The sequence below is a fragment of the Varanus komodoensis genome, unplaced genomic scaffold (assembly GCF_004798865.1).
Source record: "Varanus komodoensis strain SLA01 unplaced genomic scaffold, ASM479886v1 scaffold59_1, whole genome shotgun sequence".
In the NCBI taxonomy this organism is placed as follows: Eukaryota; Metazoa; Chordata; class Lepidosauria; order Squamata; family Varanidae; genus Varanus; species Varanus komodoensis.
In genome coordinates this window covers 2907720-2934487 of record NW_025336221.1, presented here as the reverse complement: position 1 = coordinate 2934487, position 26768 = coordinate 2907720, and the positions used below count along the sequence as shown (strand labels likewise).

The window sequence follows — 26768 nt, the reverse complement described above, 5'->3', positions numbered from 1 at the left end:
GATCTAATAGAGATTTTCCAGGTGGTAAATGTTCTTCACATAGAACTAGTGGCTTATATAAGGTCAGACACTGACGTCACAACCAAGGTTAGACTGGAAGCGGAGACTTGCACATTTACAGCTCGTGCTCTTCTAGCCCAAATCCCATTCAGAGTTACTTGGAAGTAAGTCCCACTGTGTTCAGGAGGTATTATTGCTAAGCAAGTGTGCATATTATCACAGCTTCAACTGCCCTATCACCCTAGTCTCAAGTGGTGAACCAACCAAGAACCAGAATAATTTGTCAATTAGTCTTAAGTAGGTGACTTTGATACAGGAGTGGGCAACGTGTGTCCCTCCATATCTTTTGGTCTGCAGCTCCCATCAGCTGTCACCAGCATAACCAGGGATGGGCTGCAGTAGGTGAAAACACATGGAGGGACACGAATTGGAGCACTATACTTTGTTGTTCAGCATGAGGGAGGTGCTGTTTCAAACTTCAAAGAACTCTACTGAGGGCAGAAAAGTACAAGACAGTGATGGATGTCTCTGCTGCTTCTTATCCAGGAAAGCTGAGTGTTCTCATAGCGTAAGAATGGTAAAGCAGGATCCATGTTAACGGCGTTCAAATGTGATTTTCCTGGAGAAATTGGACTACATAGCTCACCAACAGAAACTAGTTCGGTTAAAAAAAAGCGTGGGGAGAGAACCTCCTTCAGTTAAGACATACAGAGACAATAGATTGTGCAGTCTTTTTCTTTCTGTTTCTAATCTCAGTTGGCTCTACATGACCATCTGAATAGATTAGGCAAAGCCTAATCGTAAAATGGGCAAAGCTGAATAGAGTAATGGAGTTTGATCTGGGAGACTTTGATTAAAATCCCTGGTTAGCAGTAGGTGAACATGTACTGAGTGGCCTGGAACAAATTATCTCAGTTTCCCATCTATACAGTAGGATTAATCATGAGCTGCCTGGGCTGTGGTGAGGATTAATACATTTCATTGTAAATCGCTATGCATATTTGAAGATGCAATATAAAGTCACTACAATTAGTTCACTAAAAGAAAGAACACAGATCAGGCAGGCCCAGGGACTTTGAGCCAAGGCACACAAAGGAAGAAGGCTCGATGCACCTGCGTCATTTCATACCCAACAAGACACTTTTCACTGCCTAGCAGTTCCACCTTAAAAACAAGACCATTGCATTACTGTGGAGACCAAAGGGGACAAATGAAAAAAGAAAAGTATCTTGCTGAGAAAGGAGGGTAAGTCTAAAATACTTCTTCTCATGACTTGTTTTTCTCTTGAGGGTTTGCCTACAGAGAGCTGTGAAAGGAAACTAAAGGAAGCAGTGGGAGAGAGACCTTACCCCTCTGTTGGGGCAATATCCAGGATGGGTGCCTCCTTCCCCCCCTCCCCCCCCCCATGGACATTGCTCTGACAGAGGCTTGTGATCCTCCCATTCACACTTACATGAACAGTCACATTTGTGCAAATGGGATTCTTTTTTTTGCACACAACTGTGTAAACTTTTACAAAATGCTGGGCAGACAAGTGCTGCTGGGAACCCTTGGAGGGACTGCTTGGGGATGCCAGCATGAGAATGATGAAAGGTGGCTTGACAGTCAAAATACTGAAGGGAAAATGAGCCATGAGGTGTCTGCTGGGGAGGCAGCTTCCAGTGTGCCCAACAGCAGCAGATCCTTCATCTGCAGAGGTGCCTGTTTGGGTGGGAGACGAGGTGGTAGGCAGCACCAGTGTGCTGGGCAGCTCCCAGTTGCAATCCTGGAAAAGGTAGCCCTTCCACCTCTCTTGCCGCCCCCATCCAGAAGCAAGGATCGTCACACCCGCCTTCTGGTCACAGAGGCAGAAAGAGCAGCCCTCCCTCTTCAAGGATGCCTGGCCTGCTCTGTGCTGTGCCAGGCAGTGCCTGCTGCTTGCGAACAGCTGGGACTGGTCAGGCAGAGAAGCAACTCAGCACCTACCACCCAAGCCATTCCCAGTTCCAGGCTGTTCTCCTCCTCGGCCTTGCCAGGACACGAGCACAGGGGCATGGGCAGGCAGGTGCGGAGTCCTCAGTGTGGCAGCAGAAGTGCACCTGGTGTGTGAAGAAGGCCCCGAGGGCCCAGCCCTGCCTTGCCTTGCCTTGCCTCCACAGTGCCAGCAGGAGGGCCCGCCGTGGCTCAGGGAGCCCATTCCGGCTGCTGCGTAGCTGTAGGGGGCACAAGGGATGGCCCCTCCACTTCCTTGGACAGCAGCACCTTGCTGCAAAGCCCAAATGCTTCCTGCTGTCTTCCAACCCCCTGCGGGTAGATCATTCCTCTGTGTCTAGGGGGTGGCAGCTGGTGCCGGTGATGCCCAAGGCGCTGGCCTCACTGGCTGCCTGGAACCGCTGGGCTTCATGCTCTTTCGTGAGGGCAAAGGACCATCCTAGGACCCCCAAGGAGTGCACTGGCCCCTGCTTGCCAGTTTGGCTCATGAGTTGCAGCTGCTTGGCAAATTCCCATCCAGAGTCCTGGCCCTCAGAGAACCCGGCCCCTGGGGAGGAGCATGATGGGCCCATGAGACTGCAGCGGGACAAGCAGGAACATGAGAAGCTCAGCATGGGCATCCGAGTACGTAGCCCAACACCACTAGCACCCCTGAGAAAGTAGGAGGCATGCGCCCTGCGTGCCCTCCCACCAACATGGAACACTGGGTCACAGGATTCAGGCAAAGAGGACCAGTTCACTCAGAATGTTTACGATGGTGTGGATTAACAAGATAATAAACATGCACATCACATGATTTTAGCAAACTGAAATTCAACACCATCATCATGGGAAAAAGCAGGCAGTGTTTTCAGCCTTTAGCCAGACACTGTCCTCCCACCAGTTACCGGAGCATGGTCTCCATCTTGTCCTCCCATGTTAAAGAGATGGTTGAGGTTACCTGTGCCTGCTCCTGGCTGATGGTGCAAAGGAAATGCATTACAGCCCTGCACTTGGGGCCACATGCTTTAGGCAATAGTACTGACACAGCCAGGGGTTGCAGAGGAAGAAAAGAAGAGCCCTTTGAGCACAGAGAGTATTTACTCCCTACCCCTTTCCATGGCTTCCCTGGGTAAGTTGCAGTAGGCAAGCAGCCCCATTCTCTGGAGGGGGTGTTTGGCACCTGTGGCTGAAGTCCTGAGAATGTCGTCCTCCAGGTGTTCTAGACAGAGAGATGTTAGCAGGACGGTTTGGCTGCCACTTGCATGATGAGAAGGGCTTTTCTTTTGCACTGTCCTCAGTACGAGTATGAAGCATGCTTTTATGTTGTGCTACTGCCACTGTTTTCCATCACTGGAGCTCAAAGGGGGCATGACATGATGAGGCCAGAGAGATATTGTTCCACGCCATGCCACTTGCCACCTGAATGTTGGCCTACCAGTGCAGGTGCATTGACTTTGAGACTGAGTTGCAGATTGCAGGATCAGAGGCCACCTGCTCCAGCTGCTGCTGCCTATTGTTTATTGTTCTCTCCCCTGCACAGGGGTATTGGCTTGCTTGCTTCAGACATGCTCCTGTACCCTTGCATGGCCCATAATAGACAAGAAGAGATGCTGCTCCCAGCTTGGAGCTGGTGTCATAAGGTACATTGCACCTGCTACCCTGTCACTGTCAAGCCACCACTTAAGACACCAAAGTCCTGCTGGAGGGAGTGGTGGGAAAACCCTCTGAGGACCACTTCCATCCCTGAGTGTGTTCAATGAATGCTCCCTTCCCCTTATGTTGGGGTGGTCCCTGCAATCCAGCCTAGGGATCCCCAACATATCAAGTTGCTCCCCCATAGTAGGTCTACTAAGCGATGGAATTTGTTATCACACATCTCAAGTTTGGATGGCCTAAAAAGGGATCAATCCAGCTCACAGAGAAGGCTATCAGTGATGACGGTTGTATGCAGCCTCCACTATCAGTGGTATGCTTTGTTCATTGCTGGGTACACGAGAAAACATTCCTGCCCTTTTCCCCCGTGGAGTTCAAACTCCTGACTCCATTTTTGCAGTCTCTTGACTTATGGAGTATGCCACTGTGACTCTCAGAATGAAGGTGTTGTTGTGTGATGTGTGTTGTGACACTGGAAGGTGTGCTAACACTGCAGAGACATCAGTGGCTACATCCATTCATTGTGTCATTGGGCAGGATTGCCATGGAGTTACAGCGAGAGGCATGTCTGTGATTTTCCTGCCTTTTTTGAATTTTCTCTCCTGCTGTTTGGACTCTCTCACACCTACCCAAACAGACATAAAGGGCAGTAGATGGTCCACTCACATAGTGGTGGTAAATGTTTCCTGGGACATTGCTTAGTTAATCCTTAGCAAGTTCCTAATTATTCACCTATGCAATACATTGTCTGGGAAGCTTGTAGCACCTCCTTTCTTCCTAGTTTCTTTTCTCCAAGTGTGTTGTTTCTTGAAAGGTGAATACTGCATTCAACTGCCAAAGAGGTGTTGGTATTCCAGTAGCTTTATTTTTAAAGTTATCTACAGTTCTCTGGCAGAGCTAGAAGTGGGGCAAAGGGAAGCTGAAAACTTTTGAGTCTGGCTAGTATATTAACAAGTCTTTGTTAATACCCTGTGCCAGAATACAACATGCAGAGTTAATATTCACATATATTTCCTTCTTAACCAGTTAACAATGCCTGTTGCAATTTCACCATCACACTGCCTAAGTGTCAAATTTGGTTATGGCCACAGAATCGCTGAGGATAGTGTATTTTATTTTATATTTTAAGAGTAGATTCCCAGCCCAAACAAGCTTATAAATGTGTAGGCAAACTTATGCTTGATTAATGTGAAGAATCCTGAGATAAACTAGAATTTTCTGTGCCAGGAAGAACTTTTCATTGTAATCCCGTTTTGTTGCAATGTCATAATATAGTACAGGCCAGCAGTAAATCTCACAGAATTCGATGTCTGAATTGCCATCAGTAGACTTATATTGTTAGTGTCTTGCAAAGATCTTTACTTTTCCTATCTATGACTAGGCATACTAGAATGCCTTATAAGAAATCTATGCAGATTCTATATAGTTGCAAGAATTTAGCTTTTTGCTGCATGCTTTTGTTCATTTTCTCTTCTGCACAAGGGTGTCATTAAAGTACTTCAAAATTACTAACTAGTTATTCTTCCTATCCTACGTTGACAACCTGTGTAGCTAACAGTCTAAGTAAACCCTAAACTTCTCACCATTTCATTTCATAGTTATGAATGAGCTGGGAATTTTAAGCAACGGTTATGTTTGTGGCTGTGGAATCAGGATGTAGTACTATCCTGTATTAACTCTGTGAAACGCCAACTCCCAACCCGGGCCTGTGGCGGAACAGGCCCAGTTAATCAAGCCGAACAAGCGACGGGCCCGCTTTGAACAAGAGCGAAGCGCCTGCAATTCCACCTGCAACCATTAGATGACGCCAGGTGGGGCGCGGGACTTTGCTTTGCCATTATGGTTTTCCCATCGTACCTCACGCAGCGTCGAGGTCTGACTAGGCCCGGCTACAGCACCTTGTGGGAGTTGTAGTTCTCTACGGCTGAAGGAGGCGGTGGTGGACTCGCTTCCCAGCGTGCCGCGCGCAAAGCCCGCGCGCTCGCCTCCAGCCTGTCTCGCAGTCGGTCTTAGTGAGGCGGCGGCGGCGGCGGCCCCAAGAGGAGTAGCAGCGACGACGACAGCGGCCGCGACGACCCGCTCGCGCGGTGGGAGAAGGACTTGAGACGAGGCAGCGCGGAGGGGCGGCTCAGTCCGACCATGTCGGGCGAGGAGGAGGCGGCCGAGCTGACGATCGCGGAAGACGTGGTCGTGAACAAGTACAAGATGGGGGGAGAAATCGCCAACCGTGAGTGTTGTGGCCCGCTGGCGGGCGAGCCGGGTCCGGGGCCTGTTTGCGCGCGCCGTCCGCGGAGCCTCCCGGGCGCGACTGGGCATGGTGTCACGCGGGGCAGGCGCCTGTGAAGGCGGGCGGCGTGGGGGGAGCGCATTCGGACCGCCGGGGAGAGGAGGGGAGGTCTCTCGTGCCGTCTCTGGACTCCCCAGAACGGCGAGGGGCGAGAGAGTTGACTCGCCGGTCGTCAAGGCATGGCTGAAAGAGGGCTGGCGGGGAGGGGGAGGAACCGGCTCGAGATCTTCAGTGCCTACCCTGAACTGAAGTTGAGCAGCTGTTTGGTGGGGAGGGGGGAGACCATAGTTTTTAGGGTCTCCCCCCTCCCCTTCAGTCCTTGGAGACGGGGGAGTCTTGTATGAGAGCCGAGTTGTCCTTGATAGGAAGAGGGGATAGTCGCCCCCGCACATGGTGCACTCTTCAGTATTTTCTCTCCCCCGCAAAAAAAAAAAAAAAATTGCCCCAATAAACTAAGATTTTTTACGAAAAATTAAATAGTCTTAGGAGCCTTATTAGTATATTACCCAGCATTGAGATTGGAGGATCAGGAGGAGGAGGACATTCATTAACAAATTCAGCCCCCTTTCTTTTGAAAAAGAGGAAAACGCTTTTCGTTCGTGTTTTGATTGGGGGGGGGGGTTGGTTTTCCATGACTCCCCTGAGGAATGAAGACGCCGTCCTCCAGGAACTGTGAGGCACATGGTCTGCGACTTGCCATGTGCTGCTGGCGCTCTCTCTCGTTCACTAGTTTCCGACGTCCTGGCTTCCTCCCAGATTCTCCCTTTTGTTTAAGGAAGAATTTCTGCTACGGATCAGATCACCTTTAAAAAAAATCCACTGTTTTCTAGGAAGTTGCTGATGAGGTATGCAAGGAGCTAGTGAAAAGGAATTCTGTTTTGCTCTTCAGCCATAACTAGCTTGTATTTGGGGAGTTCAGTGGAGGAGGTTTTCCCTTCAACAAACCATATATATAGAGAGCGAGAGTACACAGTTGAGCCCTAGGCCTGAGTAGTTCCTATATGTGAGCAAACAGACTGGGTAATCAAGTACCTTAACCTGCTCTATTAGATTATAAAATGCTGAATGAAGTTTAAAATGTTTTTAAAAATGCTCTATCAAGGGTGATGGCTGCCAGTTGCACCGGAGAGCATCTTGTTTAAGAATATGCTAGCTCAGTTGACTGGCTAACAGGCAGTGTATGCGTGGGGGTGTTGTAATGTATGGCTCCATAACTGAGAAATATCAGTGCTTTATTCTGTTTGGAATTTATGTTGAGTCCTTTCTAAGAAGAATGTTTCCTGTTAAATTAAGAGGTTAAAGAGGTAGGAAACTTAATTGCTGGCTTCATATGGGCTTGTAGAGTGAATGAGGGACAAAAGTATCTTTGCTCCTACTCAGCTCCCCCAATGAATGGGGTTAACAATCCAGTCCTTTTCTTAGCAGACCTATTTGGATAAGATAAGGTGGATCATGAAACTGCTCTAAAGGGTGAAGCTAAATATTTTTATAAATGTGATTTGGGATTATAAAACTAAAGTTAATGTTTACCATCTATGTGGTAATCCACTGAGTTTGCAAGCTAAGTGATAACTTGGAATGAAGTACTTATCACAAGAGACAATTACAGTTTGGCATATAAGTACTCAGTCACTATAAATTAGTATTTCAAATTAAAATTATCTTATGCAGTTTATCCCCTTTCCATTAAAGGCCTTCTGAAACTAAAAGGTCTTATGCTAGTTCTAGAAACTTCTCAGGCTTGGATGAACCTGCAGAGAAATTAACTCTGTAATTGTGGGGAAGACATCTTAATTAGATAAAACATCTATGTTTCTGTTTGGCTGTCTTATGATATTACATAAATTGAACATCTATATAAACTATGTGCTTTTAATCTTAGGTGAGATGACTTTTTTGTAGGACAAATAAAAAGACCTAATAATGGGGCTACAACTAGAGCAGCCTTGTAAATAAGCATACAAACATTACTAGCCTGCAAAAAATTACTAGATTGCTAGGGACTGGCAGAGGAGGGATGGAGAGCAGCATTTCTATGCTGGGTGTGGAGGAAGTGGCCTCCTTCCTCTGTCATCCTGCTTTGTTTCTGTGCTGAGGACAGAGTGCCCTGTAGCTCTTCCACTAGTCCATTCAAACATACTCTGTAAAATTGTCAAACATTAATAACTTCTGTAAAATTCCTAATGTAAGCTATCAAATCATTTTTTAGGAGTGGAAAAAAGCAGGGATATTGTTCCTTAAGGTCAAATGGTTGTGGACTTTAGCTCAAAGATAATATTCAGTGATATATTACAGTTTTCACAAGTATTCTTTCTTTTCAGTTCGTTCTTAGCCAAGTTTAGGCAGATATAAAAGTAGGAAGAAAATGTCAGTTCCCCTGATTTCATTTTGAAACAGCCCCTGTACTATGTGCATGCAAAAATAGGCAGGTGGCTGACAGTGTAAGAGCCCCTTCGGCTCAACACATTTTGTGTGTGTGCCTGTCATAATGACTGACTTGATAAAATCTGGTGCATAATTATCTGAAAACTTAAAAGAAAACACGTGTTGCCCCTGCTTACTTCAAGATGGGCCAAAAAACAACAACAAAAAACCCCCACACACACCACCAAAGTGTTTCTGTAATGGCATTCTTTCTGTCCTACATAGAGTGACATGAGTTTTTCCAACTTGAAAGTGTATTAAAATACTCAATTTGAAATTTTGTACTGAACTTTAGGAGTCCTGCGTACTGTGGTAGAGGCAGCCAAATCCGGAGTTTCTGTCCTCAGCTTATGTGAGAAAGGGGACGTCATGATTATGGAAGAGACCGGCAAAATCTTTAAGAAAGAAAAAGATATGAAGAAAGGTAACATACAGCTTTGCAACTCTATTGTAATACACGACATCATAATTCACTGTTTAAAATGTGTTAATTATTGAATGTGTTTAAAAATACAAAGATGTAGATGAAGAAATCACAGAGATGCAGCAAAACAAACCTATTGCCCTAAGAAATCCAACCCATTTTTATACTGTGAATTGCTGGAGATGGTTCTTAGCTTCTTACAGGCTTGTACTAGTTGGCTTGGATTTCAGAGTAGAATTATCATTCCCATTCATGCTGAAAAATTATACTTTTGAACATGAGGCATTCCATTTTTGCCAGCCTAGAACTTGTTATCAAGTCTGATCTATAACAGAATGGAATGTGTCATGCAAACCTTGATTGTATTTCTGGGAGCTCATATCTTGTTTACTGATATATGAGAATTAAAATTATTTTGGTTCTGTCCCCAGTGGGACTGATTTGATACTGAGGTACCAACATAATATTTTCTTTCCTCCTGTCTTCTTGGGATTGATGTATCTGAAGTCCTGGAGAATTTTTTTATGTTAATATAAAAATGAACCCACTTTGATTAGCTTTGGAATTTTTAAAAAATAAAATAGCTTAATAATAGTATAAAATAGGTAATAGTTTAAAATATCAGTTTTGGAGGCATACATTAATTTTTTATTTGTTCAGTTTCTTTTTGTCGAAATCATTCTTACATGGTAAACATAAATGAAGTTCATGGTTTCTTGACTGTAACCAGAACCTGGTATAAATTTTTTCTGTATTTTCACAAGAAGATTACCTCTTAAATTCAAATTCCAACATAAGCTTTAAGCATTATGTTTTCCATGTTTCACAACGTTTCATCTGCAAGGATTAGAGTCTACTATTCAGAGGAGTAAAATGGCAATCGGGTTTGCCAAAGGAAAAAGAAAGGGCTAGATACTGATTTAGGGTTGTTGTTAAATTCTCAGCTTTTTATTGTTCACAGTCCTTTTGGATTGTAAGGACGTGATGTTGGGAATGCAAAAACATTTTGTTTGGGGTTATATTTTGCAATGCATAGTTGCCAGGTATGACAGTTGAAGGTGGGTGGTCTAGTATACTTGGTGCTTCACAGTACAAGAAGAAATCTGATGATCTGCTGCAATCTTTAGACACTTAGGTTGCAGTCATACACCCACTTACCTGAGAGTAAGGTCTATTGAACACAGTGGGACTTCCTTCTGAGTAAATCTGTATTGTCAAATTTGAATTTGCTTTACCTCTTGACTGAGAGGTGGTTCTGTCAGCAGCATTGTAATCTTTGGGAAATGATAATATTCCATAAGCTATTCCATGTCGTACCTTAGGTGTTTCCCTCTCATCACTAACCAAGCCCAAGTCATTCTAAATTGGGGAAGCTGTGAAAGTTACAAGACAGGTTCGTGCAGCTGTAGCAGTCATTGTATGCTCATAGTTTGTGAGTTATTTGAGGGTTGTTCCCCCTCCAAAAAGCTATGCCAGCTGATTTTAAAAGATATGACAAGCGACAACTGAGTAGGTGACTTGGCAGAAGGTGCCTGGGAGACACCACAATGATCATACATGCCAAAAGAAGCATGGCAATCCAAACTGGAAGGTTTGAAACTGAAGTAGTTTTGAATTATATAGGGTAACCTGTATTCTAAATCTGAAGTGCTGCTTTTGTGTCTTGGATTAATGGCCTTCCTGCCTAGAGACTATATCATGTACTTATAAATTTATATAGTAAGTGCATCTAGTCACATTAAAACAAGAAAATACACAGTAAAATTTGAAGTGGTTGGATAACTGCTACTGGGTTAGTAAGTTCTCACCACTGTTTCTTTTTCCATGTAGGTATTGCCTTCCCTACAAGTATATCGGTAAATAACTGTGTCTGTCACTTCTCCCCCTTGAAGAGTGACCAGGATTACATCCTCAAAGATGGTGATTTGGTTAAAATGTAAGTATCCACGAGTTTTTTTTTTTTTTTTGGTTATCTATTGGCCTGCTAATTTCACCTCTCAGCTGCACACCTTAAACTAGTTTATACTCTAGAGCATAGTAGGATGGATAAAAATCAGTGAGTTAAAATAAAATAACCAGATTTTAAACATTTAAATACATTTTTTATTTAAATTGATTTTTGACTTAAATTGGATTTTTAAAACAAATATAATGCTTTGAAGAAAAAAATCTATTTAAAGGTAGTTTCCTATCTAAGATATATTATAGTCCAAAGTTTATTCATCATGAAATAAGAATTAATTATTAATTTTGTAGCATGAGGCTGTATATTCATGCAATGTTTACATTTTTGGGTAAATGAATTCCATTAATCCATTCACAATGTCATGCTCTTCCAGAGGTTTCTGTAAGATTACTGAGCAATTTTTCTGTGTAGGAGATAATATCACAGATGCTTGGCTTTACAGTTCTCAGAACTGTGAATACAGAAATCACATGCCTCTTCTTCACAGCAAAAATGCTATAAAATAAACATGCAGAGTTGAGAAAAAGCTCTTAATCTCATTGTTCCTTTGCAAATCTATGTACACAGAATAAACCCCTTACCTCTTTAGTGCTAAGTTTCATAAAATTCAATGAATAGAAGAAGGTAGTTGGGAGTGGAATAGATCTGCACAAGAAACTAAGTGTGAGGAGGGAGGAGCAAGCAGTTAAAATAAAATAAAATATTTTGAGCAGAATACTGCACAAGTCTTTGGATCTTTTTGTGTATAGCCTGAGGTATAGTCTGTTATTTTCCTGGAGAAGAAAATCTATAATGGTAGCAGGCTGTAAAAGGGACCCAAATTGGGAATATTTTAATGAAGTTCCTCTACCTACAGGTATGGCAGATGTGTGTGCAAATTATGTAGAAAACCAGGATCTAATTCCAGGCTTACCAGTGAGTTAAATCACGATTTAAATGAAATTCACACTGCTATAGGTACAGGGGATGGATCTGTTTTTTGATGGAGTCTGGGTTTCTCTTAGCAAACAAGAAAAAGTTAGATGGTTCTGCCCTGCTTGCCAGGATTGCTTTAGATGCTGTGGTGCAAACAACTTTAACCATAGTGGTTTTATAGGGTTGGGAATCAAAGATCTTGCAAGCAAAGTATTTAAAGCCTTGGAAGTTCCAAAGGCTTCTGTGTTGCTATTTGTGGATTAAACATGCTGCCTTGCTTTGTGTTGCAGTGACCTGGGAGTCCATGTTGATGGCTTCATAGCAAATGTAGCACACAGTTTTGTCACTGATGCATCGAAGGTAAATCTTTTGGATGTGGCTTTAAGAAATGATGTGTATATGCTTCTTTTAAGGTTCATCTAGTCGAGTACAGGGAATTTATTTTATTTATTTATTTATTAAAACATTTTTATGCCGCCCCATTCGCCGAAGTCTCGGGGCGGCTTACAACAATAAATAAAACCAATAAGTTAAAATATACATATAGATAATCATAATAATTTAAAACACACAATATAAAATAAGCCGCCCTGGCCAGATAAAATTCAGTGGTATTACCATTTAAAATGTTGCTTAAATAAAAAGGTCTTCACCTGGCGCCGAAAAACAAATAACGACGGCGCCAGGCGGACCTCTCTGGGGAGCGCATTCCATAACTTAGGCGCCACCACTGAGAAAGCCCTCCTCCGAGTAGCCACCCTCCTAATTTCTCTCACGGGGGGCTCCCGGAGAAGGGCCTCTCCCGCCGATCTCAGGGGGCGACTGGGCATATATGGATGTAAGCGCTCCTTCAGGTAACCAGGACCCAAGCCGTTTAGGGCCTTATAGGTCATTACCAACACCTTGAATTGGGCCCAGACTTCAATGGGGAGCCAGTGAAGCTGACGGAGAACTGGAGTCATGTGAACATAACGTCCAGTCCCCGTCAGCAGCCTGGCAGCTCTATTCTGCACCAATTGAAGTATCCGGACCGTCTTCAGGGGTAACCCCACATAGAGCGCGTTACAGAAGTCAAGACGGGAAGTCACCAGCGCATGAGTCACTGTTGCAAGGCAGTCGTACTCCAGGTAGGGACGCAGCTGATGAATCAGCCGAAGCTGGAGGAAAGCGCTCCTCGCCGCTGTTGTCACCTGAGCTTCGAGTGAAAGCTCCGGGTCGAGGAGCACTCCCAAGCTGCGGACCTTGTCCCTAGGAGGGAGTGCAACCCCATTCAGGACAAGGTTCAATTCACCTTCTCCGAAGCCCGAACCGCCAACCAACAGGACCTCCGTCTTGTCTGGATTGAGCTTCAGTTTATTGGCCCTCATCCAGCCCGTTACCTCGGCCAGGCACCGGTTCAGTACAGCCACTGCCTCACCTGGATTGGTGGAAAACGAGAGGTAGAGCTGGGTATCATCAGCGTACTGATGGTTCCGCAGCCCACACCTCCTGATGACCTCTCCCAGCGGTTTCATGTAGATGTTAAACAGCAAAGGGGACAAAATGGACCCCTGCGGTACTCCATGGCAAAGCTGCCATGGCGCAGAGCCATAGTCCCCCAGCACCACCTTCTGGAATCGGTCGTTGAGATAAGAGCGGAACCACCGCAAAGTGGTGCCTCCGACCCCCAATCCCGCAAGCCTATCCAGAAGGATACCATGGTCGATGGTATCGAAAGCCGCTGAGAGGTCCAGGAGAACCAACAGGGACGCACTCCCCCTGTCCTTCTCCCTGCACAGGTCATCGTACAGGGCGACCAAGGCAGATTCAGTACCGTACCCGGGTCTGAAGCTGGACTGAAATGGGTCCAGATAATCAGTTTGATCCAAGAGCGCTTGGAGTTGTCCCGCCACCACTCGCTCTAACACCTTGCCCAGAAACGGGATGTTGGCCACTGGTCTATAATTAGTGACCATCCCTGGATCCAGTGACGCCTTCTTCAGGACTGGTCGGACTACCGCCTCCTTTAAAGGGGCAGGCACCCGACCCTCCCTCAGGGAAGCGTTAACCACTTCCAAGATCCAGGTTCCAGTCCCGTGCTTGGAATCCTTTATTAACCAAGACGGGCAAGGGTCCAAAAGGCAAGTGGTAGGACGTACTCGTCCAAGCACCTTGTCCACATCATCGGGCCGCAATAACTGAAATTCATCCAATAATTCTGGACCAGACGGTAGCATTGGTGTCTCCCTTAAAACCTCTGAATCAATAGTGGAATCCAGCTCGTGGCGAATCTGAGCGATTTTCTCCCTGAAATGCCCGGCAAAGTCGTCACAGCGGGCCTTTGAGGGTGGAATCAGCTCTTCCTTCGGACCTGGACGAACCAGGCCTTGCACCACTCGAAAGAGCTCCGCCGGACGGCATTGTGAGGAGGCAATGGAAGCGGAGAAGAATCTCTTTTTCGCCGCCCTCACCGCCACAGCATAGGCCCGATAGTGGGCTCTTAAGTGTGTTCGGTCAGATTCATCCCGTGATTTCCTCCACCTACGCTCTAGCCGTCTCCCAACCTGCTTCATCGCCCTCAATTCTGGGGTATACCAAGGGGAAGAGCGGGCTCTGCCCGGTGGGAGAGGACGCTTAGGAGCGATCGTGTCTACAGCCCTGGTCATCTCCCCATTCCACAGTTCGACCAGAGCCTCGACAGGAGCACCCGTCTTGTCAGCCGGAAACTCCCCCAGGGCCTTCAGGAATCCTTCCGGATCCATCCGGCTCCGGGGGCGGACCCACACAATCGGGTCCGCACCCTTACAGAGGGAGATGTCACTCTCGAGCACAAACCTCACTAGGAAGTGATCTGACTATGACAGGGGAGTCAAGCATAAATTCCTCACCCTCAGACCACCCTCTTCCTGCCCCGTCGAGAAAACCAGGTCCAGAGTGTGTCCACGTTCATGGGTCGGGCCGGTGACATGTTGAGACAGCCCCATGGCCGTCATGGAGGCCATGAAGTCCTGAGCCGCCCCGGTCAAACTAGCCTCGGCATGGAGATTGAAGTCCCCCAGGACCAACATCCTGGGGGTCCTCAACACCAGGTCCGAGACAGTTTCCGTCAGCTCAGGCAGGGAGACTGTTGGGCAGAAGGGTGCATGGTACACCAACAGAATCCCCAATCTGTCTCGGTCGCCCAGCACCAAGTAGAGACACTCCAGCCCTGGTCTCGAAGGGACAGGAAGCCCCGTGAGAGAGATGGAGGCTCGGTAAACCAAAGTGACCCTCCCCCTCCCCTCCGGCCGTGAACAGTGCTGGTCCATATACCCGCGCGGGCACAATTGGGAGAGGGCGACATCCCCCCCCCTCTCCCGCCCAGGTCTCCGTTATACAGGCCAGGTCGGCCCCCTCATCCACAATCAAGTCATGGATGAGGGCAGATTTGTTATTGGCCGACCTGGCATTAAACAACAGCACCGTCAGGCCCGAGGGGCGACTGACAAGACTCCCTGGCACTGCACAATTTATATAAACAGCCCTTAAGTAGGAACCAGCTTGCAAAAGTTTTTGAAACAATGTAATGCAGCCCCCTCCCCAAAACAGGCCCATGGATGTCTTATATCTTAAGATTATTCAGTGAAAGTTAACTGCTTCAAGTACTGGTTATTGCTACTTGAAACACTTAAGAAAATACAATGGCAAAACTGAGCACATGTCTTCTGAAACCAGTCCATGCATGAATTAACACTGTTCTAGGGATGTAAAATAAATTTGTTTCAAATTTGGGTTTGCCAAACTTTCATACTGGTTTAAGGACTTTTTTTCTCACTAGTATTTTTATTTCTCACTTAGTGCTGAGGATGTTTATTCTGAGTAGATGGCTACATTTATCCACAGGAACAAATGGATTTGTTGTATCGTGGCGATCCATACCATTGCAAAGTATGGTAGACAACCCTATTGGTTAATCTCATTGGGTACTGTACTTGAATGTATATGTTTCAGAAAACATTTCCTGTTCAGCTTGACTAAGATTGTCATCTTAGCAAAATGTTATTAAAATGATGACTTGTCAAAGTAAGCAAGGCAAAATGTATCAGTGAATAAAAGAACATTAAATTTTAGGTGATACACTTTTAAAAACAAATCTTTTGGGTCTCCACCTAGGTAGATGTTTATGTTTCTCTGATCTCTCTCTAAACAATCTGATGCTGATTAACTACAGTGTGGATTACTCTGCTACTTGTCAGTTGGGTTTCTTTAACTTGCCAGTAATAATTTAGTACCAAAGGCAGACTAGAGAAAATAATGGATGCTGGAAAGTGTAGAACCCATATGGCAAAATACTTGGAGCATAATCTGCTCAGGTAAATACACAAATATTCTCTAGTCCAGTATGAAAGATTTAGGCATGTCTTAAAATTGTCTTTGAAATCAGGGGAATAAAAGTGTTCAATTTTAACTACTTTACGTCCTTTTTAGGAAACTCCAGTGACAGGTCGCAAAGCTGATGTCATCAGAGCCGCCCACCTCTGTGCTGAAGCTGCTCTGCGCTTAGTGAAGCCTGGAAATCAGGTGGTGATAGAAGGTTACTTTCATATGAATTGGTTGCCTCCGATTGAAGGAGGTGACAAAGGATCATGGGGATAAATCAAAGCCTGCACTTACTCTGAAATGTATGCATGAACATTTCTTAGCTGGCGAATCTGCAGGCACCTGGCCTTAGAAGTTAGAGCTACTCCCTCAAATCAGTAGTGAAACATTCTTCTGGACTGTATTGTGATGGCTTTAAAGGATTTTCGAAGTCAGACCACATTGGAGCCTGTGTTTATGAAAACATAGTAGCTACTGAAAGATTGTCACTAGTCCTTCTGTAAATGACTGATGATTCTTTTATGTGTTCTTCAAAATGTGGTACAAATATCTGGCAGCTACTCAAATATTCATACACTTCCCCATGAAAATGTTGGATTGAAGATTTCTTCCTCCCATCTAATAAGTCCATCCTTGTTTCCTAATTTATGGTGATCTTAGGCAGTGAGTCAGTTTCCACGATTACTGGTAGGTTATGACATGTGCCAACAGTCACTGTGATTATTCAAGCTGCAGTGGACAGTTGCTGCATAAAGTACTTGAGCCCAGCTGAGGTGGGTTGATGGTGTGTCTAAGACAAGCAGTGCTGCCAGCTTCATCTTAAATATTTACAATGGCTGGTCGAATGAGCTGAAATTCCCTGTGGCAGTTGTGCAGACCAGGCCAATGGTTCAGTGGTTAGCTTCTGGAAACTGGAAATTCTAGGTTTAATTTTTTTTCTGACTTTGGCGTCATTCATCATTATATAATCGTTCTCTTTGCAATTATTTTTTTCAATTTCTTTCTACTATTTATTTATTTATTTAAAGTTTTTATATGCCGTCCCCATTGCTACATAGTCTCGGGATGGCTCACATCAACAAATAAATAAAACAATTACAATTACAGTTAAAACTTGGAAACACACTGGCTGCACAATTAAAACTATAAATATTAAAGTTTATTAAAATACTGTTTGAATGAAAAGGTCTTGGCCTGGCGCCAAAAAACAAATAACGACTACTTCAGATACTACTCTGAAGGCTCCTTATGAAAGGATGTGTTTCCTATGCTACCATATCAAAAGGTATCTTTGAACCATTTAAGGAAACAAAATACATCATAAATACAATTATAAGTTAATTTGTCTAAACTATTTAAACCAAAGCTAAAAACACAAGTATTAGCGAGCAAACTGATTGGGCAGCACAAGTGTGCAAGGAAAACTTGAGGGAGGAGATGGACTTTAACAGTGTACCACAGTTGGTGGCTCCCAAATGGAGGAGGGGTGAGGATTCCTTAAGGTGGGTGATAGCGCAGAGAACATCTGCTTCCTGATTGCTCCTTGATGGCAGTCTTCAAGTTGCAATACATCCAGCAAGTGCTCCTCCGATGATCTTAGTAATAACACAGGTCTCAGCTGGGGGAGATCAAATTACAATTAATTGACTGCATTGACTTCCATCCTACAGAATTCACAAGTGACAGATGCCTGGAACAAGATTGCTCACTCATTTAACTGCACACCAATTGAAGGTAAGCACTGGCTGATGAAACCATTAATTAATCCAAAAAAATTATTGGAAGTGTTAATACTGTGAGTAGCAACTTGCTGGCTTGAGGGGCCTTGATTGCTCTGATGTAATATTTGCAAAAAAAAAAAAAAATCTAGTTTATTTGAGCTCATAAAATGACCTTTCAGTCACTGCAAATGACTTCTGTGCTTCATCTCTTCTCCTTTGGAGAGGAGGACTGCTTGTGGATCACTGGTCAGACTTGGGAATGCTTGTGAAATGCTTTGAGAAGCTTTCTTAGGAACTGCAATAGATAGGTGTAGGTTTAAGCTGAATCCATTCAATTGGCTAATTCTGTTTTCTGTGTGTCACTGCCCTTAGCTGAATGCTAAAAATCACCAATGCATCCAGTCACCAAAACAAGTCCAGGGTGGTGGGGCTATCAAAAAAGGAGTAGATTTTTATCATTAGTTCCATGCTGGTAATGTTTGTGTAGAAAGGGTATTGGGAGGGGTGATAGGAATGTGACAAAAGTGTTACTGACCATCAATCACTTAACTTTTGATATAGTTCTGCTGGGCTAGTCTGTCAGCTCACTGCAAATAATTCATTTTCAAGGGTAGGCTATTCCCGTGTGTATCCCTATGTAGAAAAAAATGTCAGCAATACAGTAGAAGGTAGGTGCTCTTGGTGTCAAGGGTATCTTAATCAACCCTCTTTTGGAAACTATTCAGATACCACCACCATCCACTCACTGGTGATAATGTGAAAAATTAGAGGACTAAACAGATCTCTCTTCTGTCTGTGCTGGTCAAACTTTATTGTCCCCTACAAACACACCAGTAGCTGCCTCCTAAGTAAAAAAGTGGTATTTCCTTTCTTATTTGGATGTTGGATGATAGATGGTTTTATCTGGGATCAATTTAAAAAGCAGAAGAAATGCAGCAAAGGAGAAAGAGATGCTTAACAGTACACTGAACTAGTGGTATGAGGAGGGGAATAAATATCCATCAGAATGCAAAATTTCCATCAGTAGAGAATTTGAGGTGATTGGAAGAATTGTTGTATAGATTAATGATTTCTTTTTTGTTAAACTCTCATGTTGAAAGACAGGAAGATAGATTTGGGTGGCTGAATTTATAGGTTGCATACCTAAAGAATTCCCTTGGCAACTTTGTTTACCATGTTCATTTTAGCTTGTTCTGTTTCGCATCCTTTTTGTGTACTTGTGTACTATGTTAAAAAAAATTAAAATGCCTGCAGTGTGTTCTGTGTTGCTTCTCCTCTCTCTGGATTCAGAGGCACACACTGGGGTTGACACCAGTTTTTGCAGTCTGTTTGCCCTTGATTGAGACCCTGAGACAGAATTCTATGCTGCATTTTTAGATGTTCTTTTAACATAGGGGTGGGTAGTTTGGGACTGCTCACATTTTGATCTACAATTCCCATCAGTCCTGGAAGAATGATGGGAGTTGCTGGTCAAACAGTTTGGAGGAACATAGTAACAATATCACATTTTTCTACATCAAATTCAGTCTTGAAGGTTTTGTTTCTAAAGGAAAGGACAAGAAGTATATCTGATCTCGGTATTTTACTTTTTAAAAATTACAGGGCTTTGGAATATCAGCTGCAGTTCACCAACAGCTAATAATTATCTTTTCTTTGACAGGGATGCTATCACACCAGCTAAAACAGCATGTGATAGATGGAGAGAAGACCATAATCCAGAACCCCACAGACCAGCAAAGGTATCTATGTTCATGTGTGCGCATACACTCACATGTCTGGAATTGATGGCAAACGGCTGAATAAGAGATGGTGGTGTGCAGATTGGCAGTCATGGAATTGTGCCATGGGAGCAAAATTTATTGTAATACAAGATGAACGTCAGGATTTTGAATTACTAACTTTTTCATATAGACTCCCAAGCAGAGGTGTCCTTCTGTTTCATGTTTTTTGTATATGTGTCAATCTAGAAAGGACCATGAAAAAGCGGAATTTGAGGTCCATGAAGTTTACGCCATTGATGTTCTCGTTAGCACTGGAGAAGGAAAAGTAAGTGCTTGTTTCATATTTGTTCTGTAAGTGGGGACCCTACAAGATTGGCAACTTGATCTAACCCAATGATTGATGGCGGTGGGGGGGCGGGCAGAATATTCCCATTCAGGTAATGCCACTCAGTGTGGTGTCTCAAAAAAGCAACTAAGGCTGGGGAATTTTTTATATAACCACAGTCATATTCCAAAACCTTTGTCCCCTTTTCCTTAGATTGTAAACTTCCCTGTCCTGTGACTTTTCATCATGTGAATGTATTATCCTGGGAAAATAATGTTAAATAACTTACATGTCTTCAGGCAAAGGATGCAGGGCAGAGAACTACAATTTACAAAAGGGACCCTTCCAAGCAGTATGGTTTGAAAATGAAAACTTCCCGTGCCTTTTTCAGTGAGGTGGAAAGACGTTTTGATGCTATGCCATTCACACTCAGGTATTCTGTGCTTTCTGATGTATTTGTACAAACTGTTGAATGGTTCTTACTAATGCAGTAGGTAATTGCAGGTATTGGGAAGGGAATATTCTGGGTTTCCTTGCTTTTCCTAGTTTAACGTGTGTGGATTCCTAGCCATCATTTTTAGCTAATGAAGAGGACTGTATATATGCCCTGCCAGAGAAGTCTTATTCTTTAGTAGAGAGAAACTGAACTCTGCAACCTTGTTAAATCTTGAATGTTAAGCACATTTTCATGTGTTTGACTTATTTTGTATAAACCAAGTTCTGCTAACTGTGTGGAGAGGAAAGTGCTATACAGGACACTGTAAGTTTTAATTTAGTTACTTGTTTAGCTTGTGTGTTTCTTCCAGCCTCACCTATACACTCTTCAAGCTGTTTTTTGCTGCCACAATAGTTAGAAAAGCTGAGATTCCTTGGAAATTGAACTTGGTACCAAGTACAGTATATTTCATGTATATCTTGTGCAGGTGCAATTATACTCTGGTAATAAGACCACTACTGTTACAAAACTTGTAAAAAGCTGTTTAGTTTTGAAAAGAATGCTAGAAGACCTACTCATGGGTTCTTCATCGATATTTCTCTTCTCTACAGGGCATTTGAGGATGAAAAAAAGGCCAGGATGGGGGTAGTAGAATGTGCCAAACATGAGCTGCTCCAGCCTTTTAATGTCCTTTATGAGAAGGAAGGTGAGCATGTGTAGATAAATAACAGAGAATTTTTGGTTTTGATTTTGGGGCTACACAATTAGCTTCTAGGACTAGTTGCTGTCTGTTATTATGCTTTCAAAGCAGATGTAAGAAACTAGCCATTCAGATGCTGGATTGTAATGCAGTATAAGAAGCAGCTTTGCAGAGACTGAGTACAGGCAGTTATCTAACACTTAGCTAATATTACTCATCTTTTTTCCCCTCTAGGAGAGTTTGTTGCCCAGTTTAAGTTCACGGTGCTTCTAATGCCCAATGGTCCCATGAGGATAACCAGTGGGCCCTTTGAGCCTGAACTCTACAAATCAGAATTTGAAGTGCAAGATGTAGAACTGAAGGTCAGTCTGTGACAGTATTTTTATACATCAAAGTTACAGAAACAGTGTTTTTCATAGTTGAGAGAAATTCCTAGTCTGGATGCAGTGCAATAGAAATTAATAGTTACTTCTAATATTTGTCTAAGGATGGGCAAATTTTGGCCCTCCAGATGTTGTTGAACCACAATTCTTATCAATCCTAGCCTGTATATCCCAGTAATTCCCAAACTTTTTTGGTCATGGAACTTTTCTGAAGACATTTTTTTTCTGCAGAACCCTAACACTATCCCTGATTTGTACTAAGCGTTGTGAATCCACAGTGTTCTTCCTTCTTTCATCTGCTCCTATTGCCTAAGTGCTTTGCATAACATAGTTAGTTTGGAAATAAAGAGAATACACTTTAAATATAATAAATAAAGCCATTATATGATAATGTCCCAAATGAATTATTTCAAGTATTTCCAACACTGTGCAATAGAGTGCTAGGAACCAAATGATGTGATGCATTTCCTTGTTTGCTGCTTCAGTGCCAACTGACAATTGAATACTTGGCCTCATGTGGTTTAATTTTAAAATCTGTTTTAAATTTGATTTTTGAGATTTTTTTTGCAGAACCCCTATGAGGCTTTTGTGGAACTCTAGGGTTCTGTGGAACACAGTTTGGGAACCGTTGGTATAGCCAATAGTTAGGAATGATGGAAATTGCATTCCAGCATCATCTGGAGGGCCACATGCTGCCCATCCATCATCTGAAACAAGAAAGCAGATCTAAGACAAGAGGATCATATTTTGACATCTCAAGGTGTCAGAAGATGGTTTAAAAAGAAGCAGAAAAATTGTTAAACTAATATTGCTAGGAATATAAATGGAGTGCAGCAATTATATCTGCATTGTAGTGGAATTAATATTGAGAGATGATGGGACAAAGCCCTTGAAGAGAATTCACATCTATTTCAAACAAATTATTTTTGTGTGAGTGTAAATGCTTGAGACATCTGTTTAGGTGTTGGCTCCTTCCTGTAGTGTCAGTGTCTCCTACTGAACTGGTAAAGGTTTTCTTCAGCTGTGAATTGTAATAAGATACAAGAACAGGATACTTAAATTCCTAGAAAACAGTTTGAAACTAAATCCAAACCATTTTTAAAGCCTTTACTTAGGGGTATACATATTTGTGTTAAGCAGCCCTTTTTTCTCAGACTAGTTTAAGCTGTGCAATTTTATAAGCAGTAGTACACTGTGTTTTATATGGAGACACTGTGAGTCTCCCAGAGTTGCTTGGTTCCAGCTGCCATTGAGTAATTCTTGCAGACAGGTGAAAATTGAAGTAATTGGCTGGAAAGGATGCACAACTCAGCTCTGTTTGATGCCAAGTGTCAATCCCAGCACATGCCAAGAATTCTATGGCTGGCAGTGATTTTGTACTTGTTTTTTCTTGGAGCAGACAATACTTGCATTCTAGGTACCTTTTTTTCCCTCCACTTTCAGGCACTTCTACAGAGCTCAGCAAGTCGTAAGGCTCAGAAAAAGAAGAAAAAGAAGGTAACTTTTTGTGGTTGTGGCTATCTTCTGAAGTCAGTGAGACCCCTAATCATTATATTTACATCTTAGAGCTTCCTAAAGAGAATGTGATTCTTTCATTTAGGCCAAAATGCAGTGTAATTGAAGTATATAATAGTAATATTATATTACTTAGTATATAATATAGTGCTTAATATATAGTATAGTGCTTAATTTGTCAGGATGACCTGGAGATCATCAGGAAATTGATATCTGCAGGATAACTGTGTGCTGTCATTTGATATTGATGTTCACACCAAAAGAAAATGATCTCGGATAGATCTCCTGATCTCTGCCTGATCATGAGCTTTATATAAGTGAAGCTCTTTATATAAGAGACTTTGATCTGTAGAATTTAAATGCCAATGATACAAGGAAAACCCTAACCATATAGTTTCAGGTTGTCTTTGAAAGATGAAATTGTTTTTTAAAACTTAACCAGGAAACTTAGTGCTTAATCTAAGAACATAAATGATTACTTTCTCTCTGTGCTAAAGTATGTAACTTGCTGTTTCAAACACCTGGGCAATGTCACTGACTCCCTTTGTTCCTCTAGGCTTCCAAGAATGCTGAGAATGCCACAACAGGAGAAACAGCAGAAGAGAATGAGACTGGCGACTGAAAGGCTCTCACTTCCTCTGCATAGCACCTGATTCTTTCTCTCACATGCCCCCACTCAAAACAAGAGAAACAAGTATCCCTTAATGGCTGTTTGTCACATAGGACCAAATGACAAATGGCCTGGACTTCCCACAGAGAGCAACCATCTGTGACTGACTTTGCCACTGAGGGAGGCTTCTCTTGGCCACTTCAGAATACTCAAAAGTGTGAAATAATAAAATCAGGAGTAAAAACTAGTCTATATCCAATCTTTCTAGCCTTTGATACTACTTGTGCTCATTAAAGGTGAGCAAGTAAAGTTGTGAGCAAGAGAGGGAGCTTTCTTCTAGCTCCCCCTGCCCCCTTTCATTCCTTTTTACAGGTACTCTGATTTCTCTGAAAAATCCTTTGGCATATTTTCACAGCTGTTTAGACACGCAGAAATCCATCTTGGGTTTAGAATTGCATCATATGCGTTGGCATAACTTGCATGCCCTTCATTGTTCTGATCTTCAGTCATTTTCCCTCTGCTTAACTTGTAGCACATTATTTAGGCTTTTTTGTGTTTGTCATTTTAAACCCTCAACTCATTTTTAAATTTGGCAGGAAGCTGGTTTAAAGATTATTCCTATGTAGGTGATGTCAATTTGTTTTGACAAACCTTTTCTTTTAATCCGTTTATGTGATCCTTCTTTTTAAAAAAATTACCCCTCTAGGGCAAAGATATGTTAAAACTTTTCCAAAGGCCAGAGGCAATAAAACTGATCTCTGCAGGAGTCCATACACTCTCAGTTGGAGCTTTATGACATTTTATTCATTTGTATTTACCTATCCTGCATGCACTTGCTTTCCATGGACTCCAGCTTGCCACTACCCTGGTTGATACACTGTGTAACGCAGGATTTTTCAGAAGAATCCCCTCCATACATCTTTTTTACATGGATGAATGAAATGCTACAAAAGTGGTTGGACCTGGAATAAACTTCATTTGTGGGAATGTCTTTTCTATAGTACATCTTTTTAAATTGTCCAATTGAATTGTATATGATTGTGTGGGATTTTTTTTCTATTGTATTCTAAACCAGGCCCTGTCCAGGCACTTAATGTAGCTGAATTGATGCCTGTAAAACTGCCTTGTAAGGAGGGAGAGCATTTGTGCTCTCTGGTAGACAAAGTCTTTCTGACCAATATATCTGGAGTTTAATATTTAAAAATACTACAGTTATTACCAAAGTTTAAGTCTGTAAAAGGAAATAAAAAAGTGTCATTTTTTCTGAAAAATATTTTCCATCACTCTTTGTAAACTTTCTACTTTAATTTCTAGTTTGTTCTCTTGCTCTTTTGTAAAGGTCGCTTTCAACAGGGAAGTAAAATGGGGAACATGTTGAGTGAAGGTTGAATCATATGGAAGTAATGAGCTTGAAGGATCATGCACAAGACTTGCAGTTAACTGCCAGTTTAGTTTTCAGCTGCTCCCAATTGTTAACCATGAACTTAAGGAAAATGAGGGGGAAAACACAACTTGTTCCTAACAAGGAACATTTTAGCATTTATAAGTAATATGTTTTCTTAGTGCCCTTCCATAACGGAAAGGCTAAGTTCAGCCACATTATCAGTTTATAAACCACTAAGATTTGCTGGCAGTTTATTTAATTTTCTATCTTTATTTTGAAACTTCAAAGCAATTGTATCTCTTGATTTAAAAAATGCAGTTCAAAATTTTGAAAGAAAACTCCCAAAAATTGTTATGTAACTTGATTTTTTTCCAAATAAAATTGATTAGTGACACCTATGGATAGATGAATGGTTCTACTATGTTGAAGGGGTGGACGCATAATGAAATCTTGGACAGTTTTGCCATTGTAAATGTATAAAAGAAGAAATGTGTACAACTTATGCGTTTAATAGAAATGGTGAATGAGGAGAAATTTTATGAAAGTTTAATGAATTTCTTCCATTTCCAAATACCTACTTAGAGTGCTGCATTTCTGGCTAGTGAATCCCTTAATATGTCCCTAGTAATGAGAAACTCAGGAAGAAATTTTAACTCGTGTTCTTCATTTAACATCCTTGTAGGATGAATGAAGCCTTAGAACTTTACAGGCAATAAAAAACCCTTAGCTTTCTTCACCATTTTTTAGAAAGGTGAAATTACAAGATAGCTTCTGTTGGCATTTGCATCTTGGCAATGTGGCACCTTGTCCATTTTGAAGTTCAGAAACATCTTGGTATTTGGACGGCTCTTCGAATTTTGGCATTAATCGGGTATGGTTAGAATGGAACCAGTGTGAGATTGTGTTCAGTGGGATTGGATCTTTGTCTAGTTTATTTACAAAATATTTCTCTGTCTTGACTCTATGAATTGCCATACAGCATTAAAACAAGACAAGCGCTGCATTTCCAGAATAGATGGGAGCTGTGTTCTACATTGGCCCAGATACAGCTGTACCAGGCAAGGGAATGCAATGGAATTGTTAAATCTGTCGTAACATTTGCTAGGTGCTAAGGTGAAAATAATGTTGCCACTTCTTTTCTGAACACTTGATCAAAACAATACTTCACCACTAGCTTGGTGAAGACAACATGTTTCTTTGTCAGAGCTAATGTTTACCTGTGCAACAGTCTTCTCTGATCTAGTCCTGCCCACAGTTGAGTTTAGCAATGCACTGTAGAGCTACTCAAACGGCTGTTAATGTACATTGGATTAATCAGACAGCCTTGTTAGATATGTATTAGTAGCTCTGGGAAGATAAAAAGTTACGGTGCTTCTATGACTCTTGGACATGATGCCATTTAGTGAAGGAGTACAAATTGTGAAGGATATGCATTAGCTCTCAAAATGAGTTCTGGAGTCTCAGATCAACCTTACTGTGTTTTTGTTAGCTTTGTGACTAGTATTTATATTTTCAGGTTCTTTTCAACTGGTGTGGACTAGAAATGAACATGCTACATTTGTATAATGCACTTTTTTGTCATTAGGCCTTAGCCAATGATATAAAGGATGCAGGAATTGCTTCTTGGCTCTATTCCATTTCTATGATCTATAAAAGAATAGATACAATGGCTTCATCATGAACACTTCCAGGTGACCCAATATTGTGTAAGACTGATATTGACCCTTGAGTCAATTCTTTTATTAAGTGGGACCCACTATGATCAGAACTCGGAACTTTTTGCTAGGTTTATGCAACTGATGTATTCTGATATATCTTGTACTGATTGGCATTGCCTTTGAGGGAGACTGGTACACCGCAATGTTCTGTAATTAAAGCCTCTGCTTTTACTTTTTTAAAGAAATCCAAGGAATGTTGTCTCGGTATCAGTAGAAGGTTTATACATAGTGTTGAATGAAATGATCCATCTTTTTAATAATGTGGGTTGATGGATTCTGCCTTACTTGCACAGAC

At 42.4% G+C, this 26768-nt stretch overlaps 1 protein-coding gene across 2 annotated transcripts; it reads left to right on the top strand.

The window, feature by feature from the left end:
* The first annotated feature begins 5595 nt into the window (after positions 1–5595).
* On the top strand, positions 5596–25153 carry PA2G4 (proliferation-associated 2G4). Of its 2 annotated transcripts, none has more exons than XM_044449543.1 (13): positions 5596–5833; positions 8613–8741; positions 10572–10677; positions 11913–11982; positions 16069–16161; positions 17631–17694; positions 19342–19420; positions 19649–19727; positions 20027–20160; positions 20775–20869; positions 21098–21225; positions 22690–22743; positions 23318–25153. In XM_044449543.1, the coding sequence occupies exons 1-13, from the start codon at positions 5746–5748 to the stop codon at positions 23381–23383; spliced, it is 1185 nt and encodes a 394-aa protein (XP_044305478.1). In that variant the 5' UTR covers positions 5596–5745; the 3' UTR covers positions 23384–25153. The 2 variants fall into 2 exon arrangements, with proteins under 2 accessions (XP_044305478.1, XP_044305480.1); XM_044449545.1 differs by lacking the exon at positions 5596–5833 and adding an exon at positions 6240–6738.
* The last annotated feature ends 1615 nt before the right edge of the window (positions 25154–26768 follow it).